This window comes from Drosophila nasuta, chromosome X, assembly GCF_023558535.2.
Source record: "Drosophila nasuta strain 15112-1781.00 chromosome X, ASM2355853v1, whole genome shotgun sequence".
NCBI lineage: Eukaryota > Metazoa > Arthropoda > Insecta > Diptera > Drosophilidae > Drosophila > Drosophila nasuta.
In genome coordinates, this window is record NC_083459.1 from 2,298,610 (window position 1) to 2,326,327 (window position 27,718).

Genomic DNA, 27,718 nt, shown 5'->3' on the forward strand with positions numbered 1-27,718 from the left:
GGTCTCTCAGCTCAAGCTGAAGTTGAAGCTGAAGCTGAAGCTGCAGTCGCGACTCCCAACTGTCTGGCATATCCTTTTTTTCTCTTTTGTTCTGTGTGTTCGCTCATTCGTTTGTTTGTGTGTGTTCTCTGTGCTTCTCTGTTGTGTGATGCAATACGCCCTCTGCCCGCCCTCACATGGATCAACTGCTCAAGCAGCTGGCGGCTGCTGCGCAGGCGCACACACAACAGCAGTTGGGCCAGCCAGGGTTGCCAACGTTGCCTGGGTTGCCAGGCTCGCTGCATCTCTATGCAGCTGCCGCAGGCTGGGCGCCATTTTTTGGGGTTAAATCCGCTCAACAGCTCCGCTGGCAACTCCAACTCCAATTATCGCTCTGCCTCAGCCTCAGCCTCAGCCTCTGCCCACATGCTGCGTCACATGGCGCTGTTGCAGCGCTTCAGAGAGCAGCAGGAGGTTAAAGAGCAGCAGTTGGTGGCGGAGGCAGAGGCGGAAGAAGAGCAAGACGAAGAGGAACTGGAAGTGGAAGTGGAAGAATTGGAACAAACCAAAGTCAACGGAGGTAAGCAAGAAGAAGACGAAAAACATTTATTGTACAGAGCTCAATACAAATTACAACTCTTATCAATTGACAGTTTAAGCGAACTCGCTTTTTTGCTTAATTAATTAAAGTGCGAGTAAATAAGTCATTAGTAAATGCAAATGAAATGCGTATTCATGAACTCTGCATGCGTTGCAAATGCAGTCGCTAATTGAATCTCGCTCTCGCAAAAGTCAATTGCCCAACAAACCAATCGCAAGCATGCTTATTCACTCGCACTCACGCGCACACAGGCAGACAAGCAATATGCAGACTCATTAATTTATAGCAAACATTTTGGCAGCGCCGTCGACGCCGGCACCAAACGCAAAGCACCAAAGTAAAAGCAAAAACACAAAACCAAAACGAAAAACAACCAACGCTGCTTTGCTGCTCTGCTCTGCCGTCAGCAGCAGCGGCAGCGGCAGCAAAAAAGCGAATCAAGTTTTGTTGGCGCCCCGGCGCGCACTTTATTCAATTTACCAATAAAATTTCAATCGCATTGCTCTTTTTAATCAATTCGCTGCGACACGCACACAGACATGCATAATTTGTGTGTTGTTATGTTTTTTGATCAATTTTTAATCAACAACAACAATGTCGCAGTCGCTGTTACGCCTGCAGCGGCCATTTGTGACAATCGCTTTTGTTGTTGTTGTTGCTATTGCTATTGCTGCCTCTCTCTTGGTGCGTTTGTAACTGTTGTGTTTGTTGTTGCTTTTGCACATGTGTAATTAAATTTAGCAAAACTATGTTATGCGTTGTATTTGTGGCCAGACAATTGAAAAGTATAAACACATGAAGAGTGGCATAGAGAGAGAGCGAGAACGGAATAATGTGACACTATTGAAGAGCGAGTGATCCATCCGCACTTGCTCTCTCTTTATGCGCTTTGCATTTGCATGTGCACAAATGCAAAACAGAAGAATTTCGGCAGCTAAAGAGAGCGATCTGAAAGTTGTATTATGTGTGTTCTCTTTTAGTTTGCATATGCCTATTTCTTGTGCGTTTGAAGTGCCCATAAATTTGTGTGTGCACAAGTGCGAAGCAAATGAATTTTAGGCAGCTAAAGAGAGCGATCTGAAAGTTGTATTATGTGTGCTCTCTTTTAATTTGCATATGCATATTTCTTGTGCGTTTGACGTTCGCATCAATTTATGCCCTTTGCATTTGTGCACAAGTGCGAAGCAATAGAATTTTAGGCAGCTAAAGAGAGCGAACTGAAAGTTGTGCTAAGTGAAGAGCAAGTGCTTTCTATTATGTGTGTTCTCTTTTAGTTTGCATATGCATATTTGTTGTGCGTTTAAAGTACTCACAAATTTGTGTGTGCACAAGTGCGAAGCAAATGAATTTTAGGCAGCTAAAGAGAGCGATCTGAAAGTTGTGCTAAGCGAAGAGCAAGTGCTTTCTATTATGTGTGTTCTCTTTTAGTTTGCATATGCATATTTGTTGTGCTTTTGAAGTGTCCATAAATTTGTGTGTGCACAAGTGCGAAGCAAATCAGTTTTAGGCAGCTAAAGAGAGCGATCAGGAAGGTGTATTATGTGTGTTCTCTTTTAGTTTGCATATGCATATTTCTTGTGCATTTAAAGTACCCATAAATTTGTGTGTGCACAAGGGCAAAGTAACAGAATTTTGGACAGTTGATCAGCTGCTAAGAGAGGAGCAGCTGTTTTTTTTGCATTTGCATATTTTGTTATGAATTTGAAGTGCGCATCAATTTCGAAATCTTGCCACTTAATTAAGAGTGGAGCGTGGTAATTTGGAATAAGAGCAGCAACAACATCTAACATCTGGCAGGTGAAAGGAACTGAAGCACAGGAAGAGAGCTAAGAGCAACCCACAGTACGGCTCATGTGACGGCCATTAGGCAACGCCCCCGCAAATTCAGCAGCGAACGAGCCGCCTACAAATTGTTGATGTTGTTGTTGTTGCTGTTGCTGTTGGGTAAACGGGGCAGCAAGTGGCCCAAATTGTGAAAACTGAACTGTACTCTGGGTCTGTGACTTCTTCTCCGCCCTCGTTTTCGTCTTGGTCTTCGTTTTCGCCTTCGTCTCCTTCACCATTCATGCCACTGACGACGGGAAATTAGCTGCCATTAGTCATTTTTATTGTTTTCGGTTTTGCGGCGCGGTAAACAAGAGGCAACAAGGGGCAACACAACAAGTAGCGGCAGCAGCAGCAGCAACAACAGCAACAACAACAATGGATGAGGAAAAACATGCTACAACCGAAATTGGGCAACAAACAATTTGTATTAACAATTTTTCCATTTGGCCGAAGGTCCGAAGTGAAATGTCTTAATTATTTTGGGAGCTAATCGCCTTCTGCCCCTCCCCTGCCCCTGTCTCTGCCCCTGCCCCGCCTCTGCCAGTGCCCAACCACAACAACAAAAACCAGCAATCGACAAGCCGAGAGTCGACAACAAACATACAATTTTCGTTTACGACATTTTAATTAAGTTTTTCTTTTCATTTCGTTTTGTTTTTCCTTTTGACTTTGGCCTTTCCCTTCTCTGCTCACTCTCTCTCTCTCTCTCTCTCTCACTCTCTCACTCTCTCGCTTGGCAATTGAGCAAATTAATAAGAACGCCATTGGCACGCCCCGAAAACGCTTCGCTTCGAGTTCAAACTCGAGCCAGAGTTGCCCTTGCCCCTTGCCCCAAAAGAAAACAACGAAACCCTATTTTATAACTATTCCACATCTTGTTGCAAAGTTACTTGCTGCTCACCTCTCACTGCTCATGCTCTTGCTCTGATCATCATCAGTGATCATCAGTGATGAATGAATTGAGCTGATCTCCTACTGCTCATTAGCCTCGGCCGACCGCGAGCGCGTCTGGTAATTGCCATCATTTCTATTCTATGGACGCTACCTAGACCATAGATTAATTGTGTGTAGTGATGTAAACTGAACTCTGCGCCAAGTGGAGAAGGCAGCGAGGAGGCAGAGGAGCAGGGGAGGCACCTAACTCAATTGGATTGATGCGTTGAGAACGTTACTGCGGTCTGAAATCCGATACTTGGTACAGCGACGATCAAATACACTTTCATATTTCAACTGAATTCAATTTAAGAGAACTCCTCATTTTGCTTTATATTGTTTATTTCAGACTTTACAATTACATTTTAACTCTCACATGAGAGCAAATTCAATTTAAGAGAGCTTTAAGCGTTGTTTGACATACGTAAACGTTTAACAGACATTCAACTTTGCTTTATTAGTTGATTTTGCTCTCTTTACTAAACTTAAACGTTTCACTGGAGTAAAACTTTTCAAATGGAATTTGATTGTATACATTTTCAATGATCCGCAGTCGGACTTAATAGTTGATTGGTATACCCAACTTTTTGTATTCTTTTGTAAACTTAAACGTTTCCCTGGCTTTGCTTAGTAAAAAAAGGCATATTCAATGTGAGAGACTCTTTTTTTAAGACTTGTTCTTTGCTCTATCCTCTAAAAGAAATTTGTAACATTCTTCCCTAAACTTAAACGTTTCACTGGCTGTGTTAAATGGAATAGACTTGTAGCGAAGAACTTTCAGCAGTCCATGATATTCGTAAACGTTTCACAGGTTTCTCACTTGACTGTGACTTAAAGAAATATTGTCTTACAATTGGTTTGGCTTTTCTTAATAAACCTAAGCCTTGCTTAACTCTCAATTGAAATGAAAGCTATTAATTGTTGTTCTCCCATTTGATTTCTCAGCACACTTTAACGTTTTACTGCCTTTGATTGCACAGCAATTTGAAAAGCTTCACAAATGTAAGCAATTAATGAAATGCCCATTTAATTGATGCAGTTCAACTCGATGATGTTGTGAGGCAACTCTTTGGTTTTAGGGTAACCAGAGTAGCCCAAAAACAAGACTGGAAGCACGCGGAGCCATCAACATCAACGACTAATGCGAGATGAGATGCGATGAGTTAAGAGATCTTGGTTTGGTCCGATTTCCACTGATTTTCCCCTAATTAATAAACCGCTGAGCAGAGAGTGAAACATCAGCTTGGACGTCATTCGTCTCGTTGGCTAATTGGTCGATCGTCTTCGTCTTCGTCTTCGCTCCAAATGAGCTTTTGACGAGCGTTTTGCCTCGGGAAATGATAATTATTTAAGTGACTCTCATTTAGCTCTCAAAAAAACCGAATACAAAAAAAAAACACGTGAAGAACCGATGAAAACAAGCTAAAAACAACATTGAAACAGCTGCAAAGTGGAGCTGAAATCATTTTGCATAATTTACGAGGGCGACAACCCTGGCTGAGGCCCATAAATTCACTTGGACATTAGCCAAGTGCAATTTGGTATTTTTTTTGTTTCTATTCATTTATTTTGGCAAAGCAGCAGCAATCGTCCATCTCCCTCCCACCCGCTTTTTGGCCACTTGACTAATCCATTCACCATTTGCTCTCTCCCTCCCACCCACACACACACACACACCACAAGAAGAAGAAGAGAAGAGGCGTGTGAAGCAATGCGGCTAATAAAAATCAAAAGGCGTTTTGTTCGCTAAACTTAAATTGAAAACACTTGAGCGAAAACAACAACAGCAACAACGACAAAAAAAAAGGATAAACACTTCAAGGGGCGGATTTGGCTTAGGTAAAATACAGCCCCAAATAAGTCCGCCGCCGTCTCCGCCTCCCCCTTCCCCATCTATTATGCTCTTACACGACTGCTTTACTTACTGCCCCGCTCTCTTAGTCAGTCGCTCTCTCTTTGCTATCTACATCAGCCGCTCTCATAGTGTCTGTCTGTCTGCCTCTGTGTGTGTGTGTGTGTGTGTGTGTGTGTGTTGTGCCTTTTAGCACAAAGATGGCGGCTCTAGATAATGAAATTTGCCGAAAATAAAAACAACAACAACAGCAGCCAAATATTTGGCGGCCTTTCAGCACAAGCGATGAAGTCTGCGAGGGGTGGTGAGGGGAAGGGAGGGGAAGGGGTGAGGTGAGGTGAGGATGGCACTCAAAGCTTTTTGTACTTTTGTTTCTATTTCTCGTCGCGTTGTTGTTGCCCATTTGCAGTTACACTTTTGAGGCGTAATTTTTTCTTAAACAGCCACGCCCATGCCCCCCCTCAGTGTTCCCCCCTCGTGCCATGCGCGACCACTTCACTCTCCACTTAACAAATGGCCAATAAGTTGGCAGCTAAATTGGCCAGGCCATTTGAGATTAGCCGTTTAGAAGTGCCATTAAGCAGAAGGATTGCAAATGAATTCACTGAATTTCCCACCCATTTTTCCTGCCCCTTTTTCTCTCTCTCTCCCACTCCCACTCCCACTCTCGCTCGTTGTCTTTTGTGCTTTCCTTGTTGTCAGTTTGGTATTTGTTTTTTTGTCTTTTTGGTGTTTTCCATAATTTGCTTGGCGAGTGCACAGAAGTGGAAACTTTAATCTAAGGGGAGAAGGCAAAAGTGCTTGTTGTTAGCTCTAATGCCAAGCAAATTGTCTTTTTTTGCTCTTCGTCTGCTTCATCTTCTTCTTCTTCTTCTTCTATATTAACGTCAACATAACCTCAAAACTTAATTAGAGAAACGACTTTTGGCATACAACAAAAAAAAGTAATGAAGCTGTCTAAAGAGATTTTTATCGTTTTCCTTTATTCAATTTCCAAGTGCTTTAATTAATAACTTAAATAATGTGCTAGAATATATTAAATGTCGAGAATATTTATCGAAATTCATTTTGGTATTATTTGAGTCGTTATTTATTTTTTATTTCGACTATATCGACCATAATATTTACAAAAAAATATTGTTCTCAACGACAAAGCAAAATATTTCATTTCATATTTTTTTTTTTTATATTTTTTATTTGTTTACAATCAATCTATATAAAGATAATAAGTAAATTCTATAATTTCTTTAAATATAACATTAAAAAATATTTTATTCCAAAATATAAGTTCAAGCTAACAAAATATTAATACTTTGGAAATCATTATATTTTAAATATTTTATTCCCTGTGATGAAATACTTGCTTCACAACACAACAGAAGCTTTCATATATTGTAACAGATGTTTAAGCGATAAAAGTTAATTGAATTAAAAGAGAACAACAAATTAAAACTCGTCTCTAGATTTATTGATAAATAAATGATATATGTAGTATTATAGCGAACATAAGATTGGTGAAATCTTGCAATATGATTTTGCTTTCAATGCGTTGAAATATGTTCTCCGTTGGCGTATTTAAAAGTATCTGCAAGATACTTACGAAATATATTACCGCTTATGTACATAGACTGCACACATTAATCAACAACTTATAGAGGAGGCTGCTCGATATTGTCGATTTCTGAGCACTTAAAGTGAACTGAATACAAAACTGTTTCTCCACCCAGGCCTCAGAGTCCTGCGCTCCTTCGATACGTGAAGTAGAAGCCAAGGAAAAGCCAAGCAAAAAGCCGCAGACACGTAGAGTTGAACGTTTTACCACAAAACCGCCTTTCCCTTCCTCCCCCCTCCACCGAAAGCAAACTCCCTCTGTCCTTGGTCTGCTTCTGCTTCGGCTTTTGCTTTTCCTTTTGCTGCTCCAATCGTTATGTCGTCCTTTTGGTTGTGGCTGGTAGAACCGCACACGTTTCGATTTTATGTTATCTCCATGGGATTTACCAAGTGATACGCCTCAGCTCAGAACAAGCAAACCTCCCCATCCCCTACTTCTCTGCCACCACCCTCCCTCCCACTTTGCCACCCACAGCTTCAGAATCAGCCTCAGAACGGGCAACGACATGAAAATTATGTAAAACTTAAGTAAAAGATGAGCTCGTCAAGAATTATGACACCCAAGGGACGAAGATGTGTGTAAAGCGCAACAGTGAATAAAACAAGCAAACATCACAACAACAACAACAAAAACAACAATCACAGTAACAGTAACAGTAACAGTACAGGATATACAGGACTCACTACTTGTCGTTGTTGTTTTCTGTTGCTGTGCAAACAACCCTGGAAAAATGCAAAAAGCCATATAAATAGCCAACGTGTTAAGGTTAAGCGAATACTGAGTGCTCTATAAAAGTGCCTTGTAAGTGACTAACAGCGAGTGGAAAGCAAGTGTAGCGAGAAACGAATAAAATAATCTATAATGAAAAAGTAACAAAATTATTAAGAATCAACAATAAATTCTTCAAATCGCTTTTGTAGTAAGTATAGAATATGTGCTACAAAATGTAACGAGTAACGAATGGAAAGTTGCAATTTACCTGTAAAGAGTAACGACTAACGAGTAATAAACACTTTTACATAATGCGATAAATAGGCGAAAAAAAGCAATACTTAAAAACGTAACGAGCTTCTCGTCACAAGGAGGATTCAGTAATTTTGCTGTAACGTGTAGCGAGTTACGAATTAAGATTTACCACCTATAAACACTTTTACAAAAAACAATTAATAAGTAATAAGCAATACTGAGAAAGGGGAAGAGTTACTATTTACGAATGGAATGCAGTAATTTTCCTGTAACGAGTAGCGTGTAACGAGTTAAAAAATTTAATTGAAACGAGTAACAATTTACGGATGACTAACAATAAATATTCTAACAAAAAGAAACTTGTCAGTTAAGCTAAAAAATCTATCGAGTAAGTCAAAACGAGTGGAAGACAGCAAGTTACTTGTAGCGAGTATCGAATGAATGTCAATAAGAAAATGTAACTAATGAGAATTGAACAATAAGCAATTGCCTTAAAAATTGCGATTAACAAGGAGCGCACAAAACAAAAAATGCATAACGAGTAGCGAGTAACGAATCAACTATCTAAGCTGTATGTAATAAAAGTAAAGAATTCAATCAGTTCCACACAAAAAGTAATACAAAATACAAAAAGTAAATAAAAACAGAAACAAGCGACTATTGAAACATAAAATCTATATATGAAAATATTAATTTCAAGCACAATTCCTGAAGGAAATGCAATTTTAGTTGTAACTCGCTCATAATGGGAATACCCGAATATAGTCGAATGTTTGTCGCAACCAGAAGTCCCCAAACTCGCTAAATTCAAGTCGAGTCAAAGCATGGATAAGCAAAGAGATACCCTAAAAAGGGATAAAGCAATCGCAAAAGTAACGAGTAAGTTGGCTACTCGCTAGTTGTGATCATTTGAATTCAACTTATTTATTATCGTAGCTGCAGCTTCTGCTTTGACTCAATTGAGCATTCCCTGCGTGGGCATTTTATGTGTGCAGGGTATGCGGAGCAGAAATCAAATCTAAACTAAAACTACATCATGAGGCATTTAAGTGGCATCCCACATACACACACACACACACACACACACACACACACACAAGCAACGAAGCATGTCCTTTTGCTATCGAGGCAGTCATCCGCCCACGAGAGCAGAGAGCTTGTTGGCGCTCGTAAATGCCTCATGTGCGTTTATATTGAAACAGATTGCTCCACCAGAGCCACCCTCTCCACCTCTCCTCTCTATATCTTCCCTCTCGGCCTTCTCTCCCTCTCTTCACTCGCTGCTTGTTCTCGCTCTCGTTGTTGTCGTCGTTGTTGTCGTTGTCTGGTGTGTGTTGTGTCCTTTGTGAAATTGTTGCGGTTTGCAATTTGCTGCAAATGACACTTGTTGTGAGTGCTCGGTTCTCTCCTCTGCGCTCTCTCTCTCTCTCTCTTTTTCACTCTCGCTCGCTCTCGCTCTTACACTCGCTGTCCAAGGTGGCGGCCATGTTGGGCCTCTTCATGCGTTCGTTGTGCGTGCGATGCGCAGCAACCACCAAAGCAGCAGGACAAACAACAACAACAACACACACACACACAGCAATTGCCTATGTGTGCCCGGACTGTGCCTCCCCATTTTTGGTGCTTGCCACATGCCGCATGCCCCATCAAAATGCCGCACGACACTTCGGGGCTAATACAATTTATACACTTGGCTTGGCGTCGTTTCGGTTTGGCTCAGTGCCACGCCTGGACTGCTGGAGTCTCTCTCCTTTCCTGTGGCGGCAGTCGAGACAAGCGGGGTGGCAAGCCAAGGGGGGGAAGGGGCGTGGCGGGGCTGGGGCGGTGAAGCGGTCGCGATTGTCAGCCAGTTTTACGGTTGGATCAATGTTTATGCCCTTACACACGCACACAATCACGGCGCGGCATTTATCCTTGTTACCCACACACACATGCACACACACATACACACACACACATCCTGCACACTTGAGCAAGAAGAAGAAGCACAACAAAAAGCTTGCCTCGTTGGCTTTTGGCGACGTTTGTAAATTGGAAAATTTTTGCTTTTGCTTGCTGCTTTTATTGTTGTTGTTGTCGTTGTTGTTGTTGTTGTTGTTGTTGCTACATATTTCTTATATCCAACGCTTGGCGTTCCGCTCGTTGCGCCCGACATCGCTCCCCCGCCACGCCTCCCCTTCTCTCCACGTCGTCGTCGTCGTCTTCGTCGTCGTTGTATCTAATAAACCTTAAATGAAGGCAATATTGTGGGGTTGTTTTGGGTTAATATTGAAACGATAAAATTGAATTGAGCCGTATGCCCCAGCAACAACAACAGCAACAACAGCAACAACAACAACAACTCAGACGTCCCTGAAACTTTTGTTGAGCTTTGTTTTTTGGCTGAACTTTTGTTGGATTTTTGTGAGTTGTAATGACACTTTTAGCTGACTTTGTAGCCATTTTGCTTCTCACTCTCTCAATCTCACTCCCATTTCCGTTTCCGTTGCCATTGAATATTGTTCTGTTCTTTGTGGCACATTCTTTGTGTTGTGTTGTGTCGCTTGCTGCTTGCGGGTTTTAATCAATTGTTCCCAAACATTTCTGACATTTACATTTCGTGTGTAAATATGTTTTCCTAATTTGAGCACCACAAATTGAATTGACATTTCTTTTTTGCATTATCGATTAGCATTGCTTGAGTTATCGATAACTGTAGATGTCCAATATTTAATGATTTTTAATTAATCGCTATTTTCATTATCGATAGCATAATCAAATTATCATTATCGATATAATACTATTTATTTTGCCAAACGAAGCTCAAATATTTCTGCTGAATTTAATTAGCGACTTTGAATAAAATAATGAAAATTTATTAGATAATTTCATAGGCATTTTTGCATTAATATTTCACTAATATTTTCATTACTATCGAAAACTTTGTGAATTTTTTTGCATTATCGATTTGTGTTAGCTTACTTATCGATAACTTCATATGCTTATATATTTATGATGAAGTGCTAATTAGGAAATATTAAATAATTTTTAATTAATCAGTTTTTTTACTATCGATAACATCATGAAATTATCACTATCGACAAAATACTATTTATTAAGCCGGACGGAAGTTAAATACTTTATCTTAGGTTTGTCAATTTCGATTCAAATAATGAAAACTGATTAGGAAATTCCATATGAATGAATTTAATTGTTGTTTAATTAAGTTTTTATTTACTATCGATAACATGTTGATCAAAATTTCGATTTAAAATCAGTTGGTGTGCCAAATTCAGACTGAACTTAATTCTTATCCTCGAATAAATAATGAAAATTTGTGATAAAGTTCCGTATGAATGTTTTTTTGTATTATTAAATTCATTTTTGTCTTTACTATCGATAACTTGTTGGTTAAATCATCGATATAATACTATTTGTTGTGGCAATTATTAATTTAGTTATCAACTTCTTTTAAATTATTAAAAAATAATAATAATATATTAGTTATTACTTCAAGGAATCGCTTGAGTTAGTTTTTGAATGTGGCATAAAAACAATTTGTTATCCACTCTATAATTTTCGTTACTATTTGTCATACAAATTATTGGTCTTAAAATTTATGTTTACAGAGAGAGAGAGAGAGAGAGAGAGAGAGAGACAGATAATATTTTTACTCATACAATATTGGTTCATTAGGAATTTAAATAGTTTTTAATTTCAGTAATTAATGAAGCGAGGGCAAATGAATGATAAATAATTCAAGTGTCTCAATATGAAATACATAAGTTTACAGCTCAATTACATAACCTCGAACTTGCTGGTAATTTAACGGTAGTTGATGAACGCTTCATTCCCGTTATCATATTTAGCGCCTTGTTGTCTGCAAGGCTTTTGTTATGCGCCTCCGCCTCCGCCCTCGCCCCCGCCACCGTCCTCCCCCTCTTTGAAATTTTGCCTGCTTCCGCATAAATTTGTACGAACACTGAAAAAGGTAATTCAGATGCCGTCGGCATTTTATTGGCCAGCAACGTCACGAGCAACAACAATAACAACAACAACAACGAGTAGAACAACAACGGCAGCTGCGACTCTTGAGTTACTGTTGTTGTTGTTGTTGTTGCTGCTACTGCTACGTTTTTTTTATTAATTGAAAAGTTAATTAAAGGTGATAAAAATTATACATGCCACCGATTTTCGCGCTGCAGGCGTTCAACAGAGACAGCAGACACAACAACAACAGCAACAAAAAACACGTTTCAATTAAACGCACACACACACACACACACACACACAGATACAGTTGCGTTGCTCCCTCGCTTGAGCTTTGTATTTGCAACATTATAAAATGCCAATCAAGGGTATACAATATAAATTTAGAAATTCTAACAAGCCATATCTAGACTATTAATCAATTAAAAATACAGGGTATTTGCTATTTACAACAAGTTGCCAGCTCTTTTCTTCACTCTCTCTCTCTCTCTCTCTTTCTCTCTCTCTCTCTCTCTCTCTTTTGCGCTGTGTCCAGGCAAAAGCTAAAACAGAGTGACAGCAGCGTCGCAGTCAACGTTGACGTCGTGACGCGTCGCCATAGTTTGTGCACTCAAGCGACGCAAAGCGAAGAGAGAGAGAGAGAGCAAGAGCGACGTGGACAATGAGCGGGAGAGCAAAGTGGGCGGTGGTGTGTGCAAGTGTGAGCGAGACAGCGCACGCGCGCATCATGGCAAGTTAATTAAATCCTCATGTATTAATCACGGCACCTACCTCCCCTCCCCCCATCCCCATCCCTCCCCCGCTCCCACAGTTCCCTGTGAGACCTTCATGACGCTCTATTAATCGCCATCGCACCAAAAACAAGAACACCAACAACAACAACAACGTCCTGGCATCTCTCATCTACGTTGAGCTCTCTGCTCTCTGCTCTCCTCAGTCCGAAGTCCTCAGTCGCGTCGCAGTCGCTGTCGACGTTGACGTCGCTTCCGTCTGAGTTTCATTTTCAGTCTCTGCGCTTGCGTGATTCTGATGGCAAATTAATTCCTTGGTAATTTGTTTTGATGTGATGTGCGACTTGAAATTGATTGAGATTGTGTTGTTGTTGTTGTTGTTGTTGCTCTGTCTTTGGCTCTGGCTCGGGCCAATAACAACAGCAACAACAACAACAACAACGGCGACTGAGAATTCATTAAAGCAGCAGCAGAAATCAATTTTTATGCTGAGCTTTATTTTTGCGCTTTTGCTTTGAATATGTTATCGTTGTTGTTTCTGCTGTTGTTGCTGTTGTTGCTGTTATTATTCCTCTTTCAGTCGCTTTGCCCGCTTTGTTGTTGGGGTTAAGCATAAATCATAAGCCGCAGCCAGACATAACTTTCAATTAATAAACTATTGTTTATATTAATAGATTTTCGTAGCTGCGCTTCGCACGCTGCTCATAAATTAAATTTGTTTGCACAATTAATTTCGTGTAGCTTGTATGTGTGAAACACTAAAATGTAAAATAAAAAAAGCGCTACAAAAATCCACCATCCATCCAATCCACCGAAATGATAGACAATTTATTTTCAGCACTGCACAAAATAGTTCACTGAACTAGTTACTATTTTATTGGAACTGAAACGAATCAATTGTTGTCAAAAAGAACAATAATTACCTAAAATTCACTAATGTTACATTTTGCAATTCAAGTTATTGAAAATAATTTTATACTGTTAAAGTAATTTAATTAAATTTCTAAATAAAATAGAAAATGTTTAAGCTTCGAACGAAAATATGAATTCAATTTTGTAAATTAAATTATTTGCTAGGAAAAGTGTTGAATACAAAATTATTTTCACGATAATTGAATACTAGCTTAAATTGCTAGGAAAATTAGAAGTAATTTCATTAATTTAACATTACTGAAAAATTAAAAAAAAAAAAATTAAAATGAATTAAAAATTAAAAAATAACTTAACAAAAAAATGTCTTTTATTATTTTATTTGTTTTAACCCTTTCGGGACGGGGTTTTATTTCGAAAACCAAGATAGTTAGAGAAAATCCTTTTTCAGATTCTGAAAGATGACTAAAAATAATTATGTACTGCATACTTGGAAATCCTGAATTCGTCCTTTTATCCTGGGACATATAACCCCAATCCGAAGATATTCAGCGTTACTTTTTTGTTTACATTATGAAATAGACACTTAAAACTGTGTTTGGGATATTTCACAAGTGCTCTAGCATTAAAATTATAGAAAATACGATACAATGAAAAATTTTGGGACGTATTGTCCCAGTAGTCCCGAAAGGGTTAAATAAAGCTATTCCGATGCATTTATCTTTTATTATTAAACTATGTATATGACAACATAAAACCAAATCCTTAATACTTATTTCTGTTGGTATATCAAAGAATTTTAATTTGTGAGCTTATAATGATAGCCAATAAAATTAATATTACTTACTATTTACAATAATAGTATTACAGTTTCTTTGGCTAAAAAAACAGAAAATACTGAACACTGCTTATACAAATTGAAGTTCTTAGTCGTCAAAGATTCGTAGCTTCCTTAAACTGCATTCTCAGTGCTAGATATATCAAAATGCTATCGAACTTGGATCCAATCAAATAGCATCCACCCACTGAAATTGCATATTTGCCTAAGCTCAACTTTGCATTGCACCTGCAGCTGTTTCACAAACTGCGCAAAACCGATTGAAGCAGAGATTCATTTGAGTGGTTGGGGAGAAGAAGTGGAGAGGCGAGAGAGAGAGAGAGAGAGAGATTTGAAGTTGGAGTTGGACTTGGGACACGCCCACGTCGAGGAGGACGTCGTTCGTAATCAAATTAAGTAAATTACAAGCTCTCAAATGTGCAAGACTCGTGTTTTTCCAGGCTAATAACTGCCGAAAAGCAAAAGTTCCATATACTCGCTTAACCCTCGTTCGCCATCGCTATCGCTCTCTCCCTCTCCCTCTCTCTCACTCGAACTCGATCTGCGCAACCTCGAACCTGAAATGCAGAACTGATCGTGCGATCTGTTTTGTGCAGTGAAAGGAGACAAAGCGAAGCAAAGGCAAAGCAAAGCAAAGCGAAGCGAACACGAAACGCAGTCAAGAGTTAAGAACTCAATTTGAAGACTCTGTCCATGATACAATTATACAAGGTAGTCTCGTCGGAAAAAGCTTCCGTCAGTACGCATTCGTATTTCGACGCAAGAGGTTGTCTGCGGACGAATTTTTTTCTGCAATTAACCCTTGTGAAAAATGACATTTTGCAATGTATGCCGTAGATACGGATAGAATTAAAACATTTCGAGAATTAGAGAATTCTCAAATATATTGTTAATATTATTCATAAACAACTTACATTTTAGAAATATGTCAAAAAGACATTAATATTAGCTTCAAATTATGTAAATATTAATATCATCGTCTAAGGGTTAATGCGCATTTCATTGTCGTCTCGCTCACACTGCTGTGCTGAGACTCTTTCACTCGCACTCATTGTTTTGTTTAAAGTCGGACAGCTTTTTCCGACGAGACTACCTTGTATAATTGTATCATGACTCTGTCTGCTTCACAGCCAAAGCTTAAAGCTCTCGCTCTCGCTCTCTCCCTCTCACTATCGTCTTTCCTCTTTCGCCTCTCTGGTGTTGAGCATCTGTCGTGCGCTTGCTGATCTTTGCCGCGCTTCCTTTCTAAATTGATTTTGAAAACAAAATGATCGTAAATTTTGATCGTCTTTGCATCCTCTGCAAATTACTGAGCTTTTGCCCAAGACCCAAGAGCCGAGACCCGCCCAGATCATCAGTCGTTGTTGTTGTTGGTGTTGTTGTTGCTGTATACCTTGGCTTTTATGGGCCTTGATTGAGTTGTCATATTTTATTACCGAAAATTTTAGACAACGCCACAACGACTTTGACTCGCAACCGCAGCGAAACGTTTCATTTGCCGTGGCGAATTGCGATTGTCGGCGACGACGCTGCTTGCTGCTCGCTGCTCGCTGCTGACGCCGCTGCTGACGGCGCAGGCGCAAGCGCAGAGACTTTGACTGCACACAATCGGCACATACGCTTAACACCTGTGTTCGTTGTTGCTGCGCTGTCGCCATCTATGTGTGTGTGTGTGATATTCAGGTGATAATATGCCCGCCATTTTCGTAATGGAAAGTAATTATTGTTTGCGGCAACGAATTACAGTAATCGTCATAAAATGTTTCCCCATGACTGCCTACAGCAAACCAGGCAAGGCAGGCCATGGCAAGGGAGCAACTGGCCAAACACCAAGACCCAACAATCAGCGGCAGTAAACAGCAACAACAGCAACAACAACAACAACAGCAACAAGAGCAGCAGCAGCAACAACAGCCGCTACGGCAGCCGTTGTCCGATGTGCCCTGCTATAATCAAGGGAAATAACATTTTCAAGCAGCGTTAAAACTAACATTAATTATGTCCGAAACGAACAAAACGATCAGCGAAGAGAGCAGACAAAGACAAAGACGCAAAAACACGGCGCAAACGAAAGCAAGTCAAATTGCCCAAAACAACAACAAAGCTTTCAAGTGAGCAAAGAGTGAGAGAGCGAGAGAACGGGATAACAATTGTCACTGTTAATTTGCCTAGTGCATTTGCATGTGGCGCCCTCTAGCGCTTAAATTGACCAGCACTGATGCACCAAAAAGTCAAACGGGCAGTAAAATGAAGAAATTGAAAAGTAAAGAGCCAACAAGATGGCAGGCAGCTCTGCTCAGCTCAGCTCAGCTGAGTTCGAAACTTGACGTTTCTAAAGTGCACACTGTGCGCAGTAAGCAAATGTTGCTACAGAGTTACGCCCCACAGTCTCGGGCAAGATGCGCATTGCGCACAGGCGCAACAAATTCCACAGCAGCGCACAGCTTCAGGCGAGAGAGAGCAACAATGTTGGAATTGGCATACGAACTGCAACTGGTGGTAGGCCGAATGGGGCCCGAGTGGAGCCGAGCAGCAAAACGAACGAACGAGGCGAACGATTGAACAAGCGAGCGAACGAACGAACGAACGGACGAACGACGTTAATAAGAAATTAATGTCTTGATCATTTTCGATCGTTATGTAAATCAATCAGGCAAATTATAGCTCAGGGGCTTGCCACAATAATTAGACCCTATTCGTAATGCAGCCGCAAAGGCTGCAACGCCACAGAAGGAGAGTGAGCAAGAGAGCGATATCGTCATGGCGTGCAGACGACGTAGACGCTGACGCTGACGCGCCCCTCGTTCGCAAAACGAAACAAAGCGCAGAGAGCGAGAGCGCAAAGAAAAAAATAAGAAGGCAAAAAAAACAGAACGAAAAAAAAGGCAAAGAGGAAACATTTTTGCTGGCATGCAACGCCTTGATGTCTTCTTCGCAAGTTCTTCGGGCTGCAGTCGGACGTCTTCATTAAAACAACAAAACATTTATGCGCCGCTTTGGCAACTCGACGTCGCCGTCGACGTCGAAGTCGAAGTCGATGTCGATGTCGATCGCAGGCAACGATCGCGTTTGAGAGCTTTTCGTCATGGGCCAAAGAGACCAGACGAAAAAAAAGAAAGAAAGATTCCACAGACTCTGACTCTGACTCTGGACTCTGAAGCTGGACTCCAGCTCCTAAGGCCTGGCTCGAGCTTGTTCTGTTGTGGCCAGCACAACGTAACAAGATGCGTAAAAATTATTGATTTTCCCTGACTTGATTGTTGTTGGCTATCAAAATTTAATCATAACATGCAGCACGAGAGCAGCGAGAGAGAGAGAAAAGAACTGCTGCCGTTGGTAACAACGGACAAGGAACAAACGGGCAACATGTTGCCAAGTTAACCACTTGAATATTTTCAATTTTGCATCGCAACAGCGGCAAGTAATTTGCTGCGTTGACGTGCCTGGCGTTGCAGATGAGCAATGACCCGGCACCCGATCAGCTTCACTCTCCAGAGAGGGAGAGGGAGATGGGGGGACGGGGGGCGATTGCAGCCGTTGCTCGTCGTGTCGATCAATTCATTTTAATGCAAACAACTCATATAAATTCATGTGCAAAGTTGGCAGCAGACAGCAGCGTTCAATTGGCAAACTCAAACTCAACCTCAACTCGACGCCAGATCGACAGATCGTCGTCAGATCGGCAGATTGAAGAGTGCCCTGAATGCGGTTTTATGTCCATTACCCAGATACATAACATACACATACATATGTCTGTAGATATGTATAGACGTATAGTCAGTCAGTCTCAGGTCAGTCACTCAATTCGGTCGGCCTCTCCAATTACCGTCGTGCAAAGTGCAAAGAAATTCATTAATTTAAGTGCCACACATTTGTAGCCCATTGAGCGGCCTCTTAGACCCTTCTTCCTGCTGATGGTCATGCGGAGGCCCTTGGCTTAGGCGCAACGCAACGCAACGAACGCAGTGCAACGCAATCGTTTGTCTTTTCGAGTGGATTGCAACACCCCTCATAAGCACTTGCAATGCTTGTTTAACTTGGCAAATTACAAGCTAGTCTTAGTTTAATTACAGCTTCGTTTACGCTTTAGTGTTGCATACTAATACCAGTGCACTAATGTGAGCACAAAACGTTTACGAATATCGCCTAAAGCGGAATAAGTAAAACCAAAAAGCTGCTTGCAAATTTCACCGAAGAATGAGTATAACAAGCAAAACAGAGCAGAGGAACTCTTTGAGAATCACCAAAATCAAAAGGAATTCGATTAACAAGAACGTTTCAGAAAAGCAAAGAAAGAAAATTAAGAAATTAAGAAAGAAAACTGAAAAACAATTTAAAGATTAATATATTATAAATAACTATTTATTTCAGAAAAACAAGGTCGAATCCAATAAGTCTTAACTCCAATGTTCAAGGAACTATCTAGAAATTCTTAAGTTTACACTGACAGCAATCCAGAGCTCATTTACATAGAGCTAAGAGATGAAAGAGTGCTGATTATAGGATAATGAGAATTAGAATTTCTTTAAAAAATAACAAATATGTCAGCTTTGAGTATTCAACTCTCTTTTGTAAAGTATTCGAGCAGAAAGAGCGCTTAAGAATAGTACAAAAATTATAGTTAAATGACAAATTCACTGATATTAAGAAAAATATTAATAACAATTAAATAATATTAATAACCATTGACTTAGATCTATAAGAAGAAAGTGTGATTTTAATATAACTCTCGTTAGAGTTAGATAGCATAAGTTTCAGCTGCAATTATTTATCAATCAGTTCAAGGAACTACCTAAAAAAATTCAACGTTTACACTGAAAATAAGCAAAAATTATAGTTTCTTTAAAAAAAAAAATCTTTGCGCAAATTTGAGAGTTCTTCCGATTCGCGTCTTCAAGTCTATAAATAGTATTTGGTTAAGAAAATTATAAATTTAGAAATTACAAGTGACTAAAAAGGATTTCTTGAATTTCGAGATAAATATATTAAACTTTTTGTGCATTTATATAGGATATAAAAGAAGAAAGAAAGCTTAGAGGTAAAAAGAATAAGTTGTAGCTCCAATTCTTTTTCGATCAGATCAAAAAAACTACCCAGAGAAATTCCCACGTTGCCACAATGATTCTCATGAGGTTCGGGAGCGTTTAGCGTGCGGTTCACTAACGATTTAACACACTCCAACAAAGTCACAGGACGCAATTGGACACTCAGTCGGACAACAATCCATCAAATCGTCGAGACAGCAGCAACAACACTAACAGAAACAAGCAGCTAAACGACTTTGACAGGCAATGAAAAGTGTCGAGGGAAAGGGGTTCAAAATAAAAAAAAAAATAACAAAAAAACAAACAGGGAAAAAAGAAAAACTAACTCGGCAAAACAAGAAGAAAAAAAAAGGAGCAGCAGTCGCTGCATCAAAGGGCGCGTGTCAGACTTAACGCCTTGTTTTTTAGTTCCTCTCTTTTTTTCTGTTTTTGGGTGCATTCTGGGGGTTGTGATTGAAAGTCACATATAATTAGCAGCCCTAAACCCTAATAGCTGACGTTGATTTTTTATACGTATTTGACTTGATTTTTTTTTTTTTTTTATTTTGCTGACTCGACGCAATTTTTTTGGTGTATTTTGGGTCAACACAAAACACAAAAAAAAAAAAAAAACGAAAACGAGGCAAATCAAATCATGTGACAAGTTTCTAATGAACCTCAAAAGGTGCCACGACTCTGACTCTGACTCTGACTCAGACTCTGACTTTAACAACCAACCCAGCCATCGTCATCCTCATCATCGTCATCATCGTCACCGTCTGGCATTTGTGTGGCCTATAAATGCTAATGAGCTCAACGTTTATACTCCTCATTTTTTTTGGTTACTTTCGTACTTTTAACCTACATTTTTTTTTTTTCAGTTTGCCAGTTAATTTTTTTTATAGATTTTTATGGTGATTTTTTGGGCTATTTTTGTTGGGTGGGCCACCGTTGGGACGATGCTCCGATGCTGTGTGATCTTGGGTTGCTGCAGATTTGATTCACATTCAAATGCTTCGGGCGGGTAGTTTTGGTCCGCTCATCGTTATGGTCACGAGCCTTTTCCCGGCGGGCCCAAAAGCAGCCCAATTCCAGCCTTAGATTCTCTGTTCTCTACCTTTCTCTGGGTCTGGGTCTCTCTCTCTCAGTCTCGCTGCATTTTGTTCCACTTGAGTTTGTTTGCTTAACGACCTTTGAAATTAGGCAAAACTAAGGGGCAATAGGCGTTAGACGCGAATGAGGATGAGGTTGAGAATGAAGGTTGAGGCTGAGTTTGAAACTGAGGCTGACGCTGAGGCTGAGGATGTGAATGTGAATGTGGATGTTGACCCAATGCAGCAGCCCGTAGATAAGACACTGTCCACAGGGTCTCGGAGTCTCGAGCCGAAGCAGCCAACAATAATAACAATTTATACTGTTTATATGCAAATTTTGCCCAGCCAAGCAACGAACCCCGCTACCCGTCCACCTCACCCCCTTGGGCCAATACATGTCTGTGCAGCATTTGCCTGGCCTAATTAAAATTGGGCTACCGTTTTTAATTAGCCTAAACACAGGCAACGACACAACGTCTAGAGAAGGGGGAAAACTCTGAGAGTTGATGTAGAAAAAATAATTAAATGAATAGATAAACAACTACATGAATAAATGAGTATGTAATTATTGAAATTGTTAAAAATGTTTCAAAAAGGGAAGTTGCATCTGAAAACATACCTAGAAGAATATTCCAATACTCCAAAAATTTAGAGAAAGTATTAGAAATAAAAGAAAAGATTTCAATAATTCCGTATATAGGAGAGAAAAGAATCCAATTAATAATGTAGAATATGAGATATCGAAATAATAATAATAATAATAATAATAATAATAATAATAATAATAATAATAATAATAATAATAATAATAATAATAATAATAATAATAATAATAATAATAATAATAATAATAATAATAATAATAATAATAATATATAATAATAATAATATATAATAATAATAATAATAATATATATATATATATATATATATATATATATATATATATATATATATATATATATATATATATATATATATAATATACTAATATATATATATATATATAATAAATAATAATAAATAATAATAAATAATAAAAATAAAAACGTACAAACATCTAACAGTTTTTTCAGTTGAAACATTTTATTTATGGCGATTAGGGCCAATAACAATTCGCATAATTGCCAGATTAATTTATTTCCAAAATGTTTGCTGGATATTTTGGTTTCCCCATAATATTATATTATCAGGCTCAGGCTGAGGCTCCCTCCGTAATTATCTATTCGAAATCAACGTCTTTATAATCAATTTTTTATAATTATTTCTTCAAGATTCTCATGTCGGATTAGCGTTTGGTTTCGTTGAATCTTTCGCTGGTTTCCTCATAAGCTGTCATAATATTATATCGGTGGCCTCTTGTGCTCTTTATGTGCTTATCAAATGGCTGGCTATTATCTGATTTAGTGCCAGCCTCCTTTTTGTTTCGTTGGATTTTCGTTGTTGCTGTTGTTGTTGTTGCTGCCACGCCTCGCCGCCCGCAAACACACATTGTGTATATCGATTTCAGTTAACATATGAAGGCGCTTTCGTGCGTCGCCTTGTAGCAAATTAGGAGCACAAAAATCCCCAGCAGCGGCAGCAAAACTATGCCACAACAACTTGCCACAACCCAAAAAGCAAAAAAAGATAGAGAGAGACAGAGAGAGAGAGCGGGGTAGAAAGGGGGAAACAACAAGTCAGAAAGTCAACAAAAACCATAATTCAGATAATTTTATTTATAACACCCTTGAGGAATTATATTTTATTTACTCTTTCAAGTGTGATGATGAGGCCGCTGAGCCGAGACTCGACTCAACTCGACTCGACTCGACTCAACTGAACTCAACTCAAATGGACATGCTGAGACCTGCCAAGGATCTGCCCCCTTTTGTTATATAGTAGTTGTTGCTGTTGTTGTTCAGCATGAACTCTAGTATGAAGTGTCTGCCAAGGTCTGGATGGCTCTTGGTCCTGCCGGCAATTGAGGGTTGAAGCGGGCCTCGAGACACTCCTTCGATTTGGTAGCAGATGTGTTTATAAATTGTTGAAATCTGTGTGCATTTGAACATATGAAAATCACGTAGCACCCAATCCAACGGTGGGGGGGGGAAGAGGAGTGTGTACCAGAGGTATACACAGATATTTCTTTTGGGGTCTGCCGCATCATTGTCATCATTACGTGAAGCTGCGTGCAAATCAAATAAAAATCCTCAGTGAATGATTCTTTCTTTCTTTCCCTGTTGCTCTCTCTCTCTCTCTCACTCTCTTTCACTTCGTGCGGTGGTTTTAGGGTTTAGTGACTGCGACTAAGGGCTTGTTAAATGCTTGCCCCATGGCCGCGCCACTTCTAATTGGTTAGCCAGCAAATTCTGCAATTAAATTTCACTTAAAACTGCAACTAAACACGGAGAGTGAATGAGAAAAGGGGAGAGGCGAGGCGAGGCGAGACGAGGCGAGGGATTAGGCGCAAGGCGCAACTTGGAATTGGGGCTGCGTTACAATGTAATTTACTTCCGCAGCGGCGTTTTAAACATATCCGAGGCACCAGGCCCAGGCAACACCCACCACTTCCTAATTGTGAAAACCAATTTGCGCTGCTATAAATTAGAAAGACAAACGACGGCAGCGTAAGCGAAGGCAGGCAACAACAACAACAACAGCAACAAGGGCACCGACTCGACGGGGCTTTGAGGACTCTCTGCAACTGTGCAACCGAATGTTGGGCGTGGCACGGTCTGGTCTGGTCTGGTCTGTTGTGGTTGTGCTCCTGGGTTCCTGGGTTCCTGCCTGCCTGCCTGCCTGCCGTTTGCATATCTTGGAAATTTACATAAATAGACTTTAATTGTTTGCAATTATAATGCGAGGCGAGCGTAAACGAAACCAAAAGGCATAGACAGGCAGACAAGCAGACAACAGATCCCATATCACACACATACACTTACACACACACACTAGCACACAGTTAATTATGCTCGCTTGTTGGCTACAGTGGAGCCCAACTAATGCCAACGACTTATCGACTTTTTGCAGTCTCCTCACCCGATGTCGAAGCCTCCGCCCACGACGATGATGGCACAACGGCCAGCGAGAGCGGCGCTGCCTCAACTGCCTCAGTTGCCGCTGCTGCTGCTGCTGCAAAGCATCGACGCAGCCGCACCAATTTCAACACCTGGCAGCTGGAGGAGCTGGAGCGAGCGTTTCTTGGCAGCCACTATCCGGATGTGTTTATGCGCGAGGCGCTGGCCATGCGACTGGAGCTGAAGGAGGGGCGCATTGCGGTAAGTTCATTAGCCGACACAATTATCGATTGTTATCGATAGTATGCAATTAATTGCAAAACATGTTAAGTGACATGCGAAATGTGTGCTTGCTATTGATATACGAGCATAACCAACCACTCAACACTCCTATCGTTTATTGATTAGCACTTTGCGCTGCCAACTCACTTTACGAATCGCGTTGCTACCTCCCAATCACTATCGATAACAAAATGGCACAGTACAATTGTTTTGGTTAAGTTGATATTGGAATATATTGTATGTAAAGTTCTCGAAATAATTAAAAAAAAAAAAAAAAAAAAGAATTGGAATGCAGCTTATTCATTTCACATAATCATTTATCGCCCATCGCGTACTATCGATAGTTTGCCATAAAGTTTTATTTTAGAGCGTAATTAATTACTTAATTAAAAAAAGTTGTCCATCGATATTCTTTGCATTATATTTAAGATAGTTTGCAATCGCCATAAAACGGTCTCGATCAATTTAATATTTCGATAGATATATCGATTGTAAATTAGCGACAGGCATTTGAAATTGAAATACTAATTGATCCATATAAGCAATTGTTTGACTAGAAAGCGAATCTGCATCTAGAACATATTTTATATTATATACTATCTAAATAAGCCATTATCGGTCAATTTTATATTCGATAGATATATCGATAGTTGATTAACAACATGCATTTAGTTAAGCAATTGATTTACCTGAAACCAATTCTGCAGTTGCTGAATGTTCTATCTTCATAAACCGTTATCGATCAATTGTGTGATCGATATATGTGTCGATAGTAAATTAACCGCACGCAATTGTAATTGGAACACTAATCGATCCATTTAAGCAATTGAGTTATTCATAACCGAAACTGCAGTTGCAGTTGCAGTTGCAGCTGTAAGCGTCGTCGTCGTCATCGTTATCGTTATTGATATCGCCGTACTAATGTGCGGACTGCAACATTTGCGTGCAATACATTGTAAAACAATTTGACGGCAACTGCAACTCAATTACTCAATAAAACCAATTACCTGACTATTTTTATTCATTATAATTCATTTTATTTCATTTCCAATTGCGTTTCGTGTCGCTTGTTGTTGTAATGATTTCAATTGCATCCAAAAGACTTGACTTAACCCCTTTGTGCCCAACAACAACAACAACACCGACGATGGCGCTGCCATTGGCCATTGACTTGCATGTCAGGCGTGTGATTATCGTCGTCGGTTTTTACTGTGCTCTGCTGTGCTGTGTTTTGTTGTGTTTGTGCTGTGTGCTGCAAGTTTGGCAACTGGCAAGTCTCTGGGACAATTCGTCTACGCTTTGCCTGAAATTGTTTCTTGACATGACATATCAATTTGTCAATGCAAAAACCAGACCGAGCTGAGGTGAATGCAGCACTGCTGAGACAGAAACAGACAGAGAGACAGCTGTCTGTGATGGGTGGAGTGGTGGAGGAGGGGGAGGTAAAGGTAAAGGTAGAGTGGGAGAGGGAGGGGGAGTCAAAGCGCAAGCATGGCGAGCGAACATCGCATGCAGCTACTCAAAAACAATTTGCTGTACATTAAAAAATGCACAATGCATGCAAATGACTTCAAATTGAAGTGACACACCGACACACACACACAGACACACACATACATAGACACGTTGACAGTGTTGTACAGTGTCACAGTGACGCCCACGCGAAATGCGTTGTGTTGTGTTGCGTTGCGTTGCGCTTGAGTCGCTCAACAAACTGGCCCTCAATTAGAGACGCCATTTTGTTTACGGTGCGCGTCTCTCCAGTCTAACCCCATGAATAACAACGAGTGCATATCGAATAAGAGTTCGAATACTCATACTCATACGAGTGAATAATCCTCCCACTCCACTTGGAACAGCAATAACAATAACAATAACAAGAGCGCCACGTCCGTCAATCATATTTAACTGCCGATAACGATATTATAATTACGATTATTATTCAGCTCATGATGAGCTGAGCTCAAGTTGCCCAATCAACCTTGGCTTCAGCTCCAGCCAAACGAATCACAGCACAGCCGCATGCAAATTGAATGAGAGCAAACGAAATACAGATAGATAAACACTCATCGATCTTAATTTTTAAAGTTTGTTTATTTCAGTTTTTGTTTTTTTTAAATACATATTTATATTTGAAAATCAAATACTTTACAATCTATCAACAGGCTATTTAAGCATTGACATTTTGTATTTTTTTTTTTATTATAGAGAACTTGGATTATTTATTCACCATTATATGTAGCTCTGCTTAAAGGAATCTAAAAACATATAAATAAAGTTCACACCCAAACCTAAATTAATGCCTTTGCAATAAATTAAAAATAGTTCCATAAGTTAATTTTACAAAATTCTATCTACAAGTGTTTATCTATCTAATTATGGTTTAATGTATATTAATTAAGACTACGCAACAAAAAACCACACTTAAGAACTCACACAACGCATACACAAATATGCGAGCACTTACACCGTTAAGTGTGCGATTAGTAAGAATATGGCTCTATCGCATTCACTCCCCTACTGTCACCAACAGCCAAGTTTTGGTTGAGATTTGCTATTTTCTTGCACTTCAATACATATGCAAATGCAAATGCATGTGCGGGTTAGAAACGATCAGCGAACGTTTGCTTTGGCAATCGACTATCGTTCACTCGTTTGCACTCACAAACATAGTTGTTGTTGAAATTTGCTCTTTGCTTTTGGAAATGCAGATGGAACATCTTACTGTAATATGTGAATGAGTGTGTGTGACAGAAAGGATCAACGAATGCTAGCTTTGACAATAGACTATCGCGCACTCGCTTGCACTCAAACTCATTGTCCCAGAAAGAAATTTACGAATTTTGTTATGACCTGTGTTTTCTTTTGGTGATTGTATGCTTGTATAACCCAATTGGCATAATTGAGGGGTACATTCCAATTGGAGCGTGTCATTCATATTAGATTTGGTTCCTTCTCCATTTTCTGCAGCGGGAGATTGAACACAAGAAAACAAACTTATTGAATACAAAAGCATATACGAAAACATACATATTTTTTATTTTAATTATAATACAATATTAATCCGGGTTCAATTGGCTAGTATCGATATTAAACATCGAATTTAATGGTGAATGATTTCGCTTATTATTTCCAGTTAATACTTAGATTACAAAAAAATATCCTTAACAATTTTTATTGTTTCACAATTTTCTACTATATATGTAGGTTAATTTACTATATAAATTTAAATTACCTTTTATTCGACTCTTCTTAGCAACAACATTTCAATATATATATATATTTTTTGTTTTAATATCTAGTATTTTACACTTTACAACTATAACAATGAAATTCCTTCTTTTTAGTTTTAGTTAACTTCAAATTAAATGAAATAAATATGTTTTGCATATCATAATCGATAGACTGTTAACGTTTCGCTCGCAGGTCTGGTTCCAAAATCGTCGAGCCAAGTGGCGCAAGAAGGAGCACACAAAGAAGGGTCCAGGCCGGCCGGCGCACAACGCTCAGCCGCAGAGCTGCAGCGGAGCACCGATTCCGCTGCCCGAACTGCGAGCCCGGGAGCAGTAAGTGAAGCAACTTTAAACAGTTACTAACCTAATCATAATCATCTCTTGAGCACAGGGCACAACGCAGCAAACGCATTGCCAAAGCCATCGATCGGCAGGCGCGCAAACTGCGTCTGAAGGGCATTGAGGTGGACATGACGCAGCTTCAGGCTGACTATCTGTCGACGCACAAGGATGTGGATCAGCTGAGTGCTGGGTGCAGAGATGACGATGAGTTGCCCATCGATGTTGTGGGCGAGTGCAGCGACAGCTTGGACAACTCGCACTCGCTTAGCTCCACGTTTGCCACATTGACGCCGCAGACAAACCAAAGAAGCTGTCACGAAGATAGCTGCGATGGCAACGGGAATGTGAATGGGAATGAGGCTGGGGATGCTGTGATAAAAGTGGAGCCGCTGGAATCACCCGCTGAAATTTCCAAGCCTCCGTCACAGCACAAAGGACATTACAACTCCTCTTTCAGCATTGAATCCTTGCTCGGCACATAGCAAAAACATCGTCAACAGAACTATATTTAATATTAATATAAGGTTTTTTTTTCTTCCATCGAATAAGACACTTTGAAGCGTGGA

The 27,718-nt window shown here is 39.8% G+C and overlaps 2 protein-coding genes across 3 annotated transcripts; both read left to right on the plus strand.

The window, feature by feature from the left end:
* Positions 1 to 27,718, plus strand: LOC132797055 (visual system homeobox 1). Its single transcript, XM_060808488.1, has 4 exons — positions 1 to 559; positions 23,309 to 23,556; positions 27,004 to 27,143; positions 27,202 to 27,718. The coding sequence occupies exons 1-4, from the start codon at positions 289 to 291 to the stop codon at positions 27,632 to 27,634; spliced, it is 1,092 nt and encodes a 363-aa protein (XP_060664471.1). The 5' UTR covers positions 1 to 288; the 3' UTR covers positions 27,635 to 27,718.
* On the plus strand, positions 15,656 to 17,493 carry LOC132797056 (homeobox protein abdominal-A homolog). 2 transcript variants are annotated; one of them, XR_009633622.1, is made up of 2 exons: positions 15,656 to 15,861; positions 15,962 to 17,493. XR_009633622.1 is itself a non-coding variant. In XM_060808490.1 (2 exons), exons 1-2 carry the CDS (start codon positions 15,870 to 15,872, stop codon positions 16,141 to 16,143), a joined length of 207 nt encoding a protein of 68 aa, XP_060664473.1. In that variant the 5' UTR covers positions 15,656 to 15,869; the 3' UTR covers positions 16,144 to 17,493. The 2 variants fall into 2 exon arrangements, 1 of the variants encoding a protein (XP_060664473.1); XM_060808490.1 differs by having other exon boundaries at positions 15,656 to 15,894.

Bases quoted from the DNA above. Each gene is read 5' to 3' on its own strand.
- LOC132797055 (XM_060808488.1), top strand. From the start codon at position 289: ATGCAGCTGCCGCAGGCTGGGCGCCATTTTTTGGGGTTAAATCCGCTC. The intron at 23,557-27,003 runs GTAAGTTCATTA...TTTCGCTCGCAG, and splicing joins TGAAGGAGGGGCGCATTGCG to GTCTGGTTCCAAAATCGTCG. The intron at 27,144-27,201 runs GTAAGTGAAGCA...TCTTGAGCACAG, and splicing joins GAACTGCGAGCCCGGGAGCA to GGCACAACGCAGCAAACGCA.
- LOC132797056 (XM_060808490.1), top strand. From the start codon at position 15,870: ATGCCCGCCATTTTCGTAATGGAAA. The intron at 15,895-15,961 runs GTAATTATTGTT...GACTGCCTACAG, and splicing joins CGCCATTTTCGTAATGGAAA to CAAACCAGGCAAGGCAGGCC.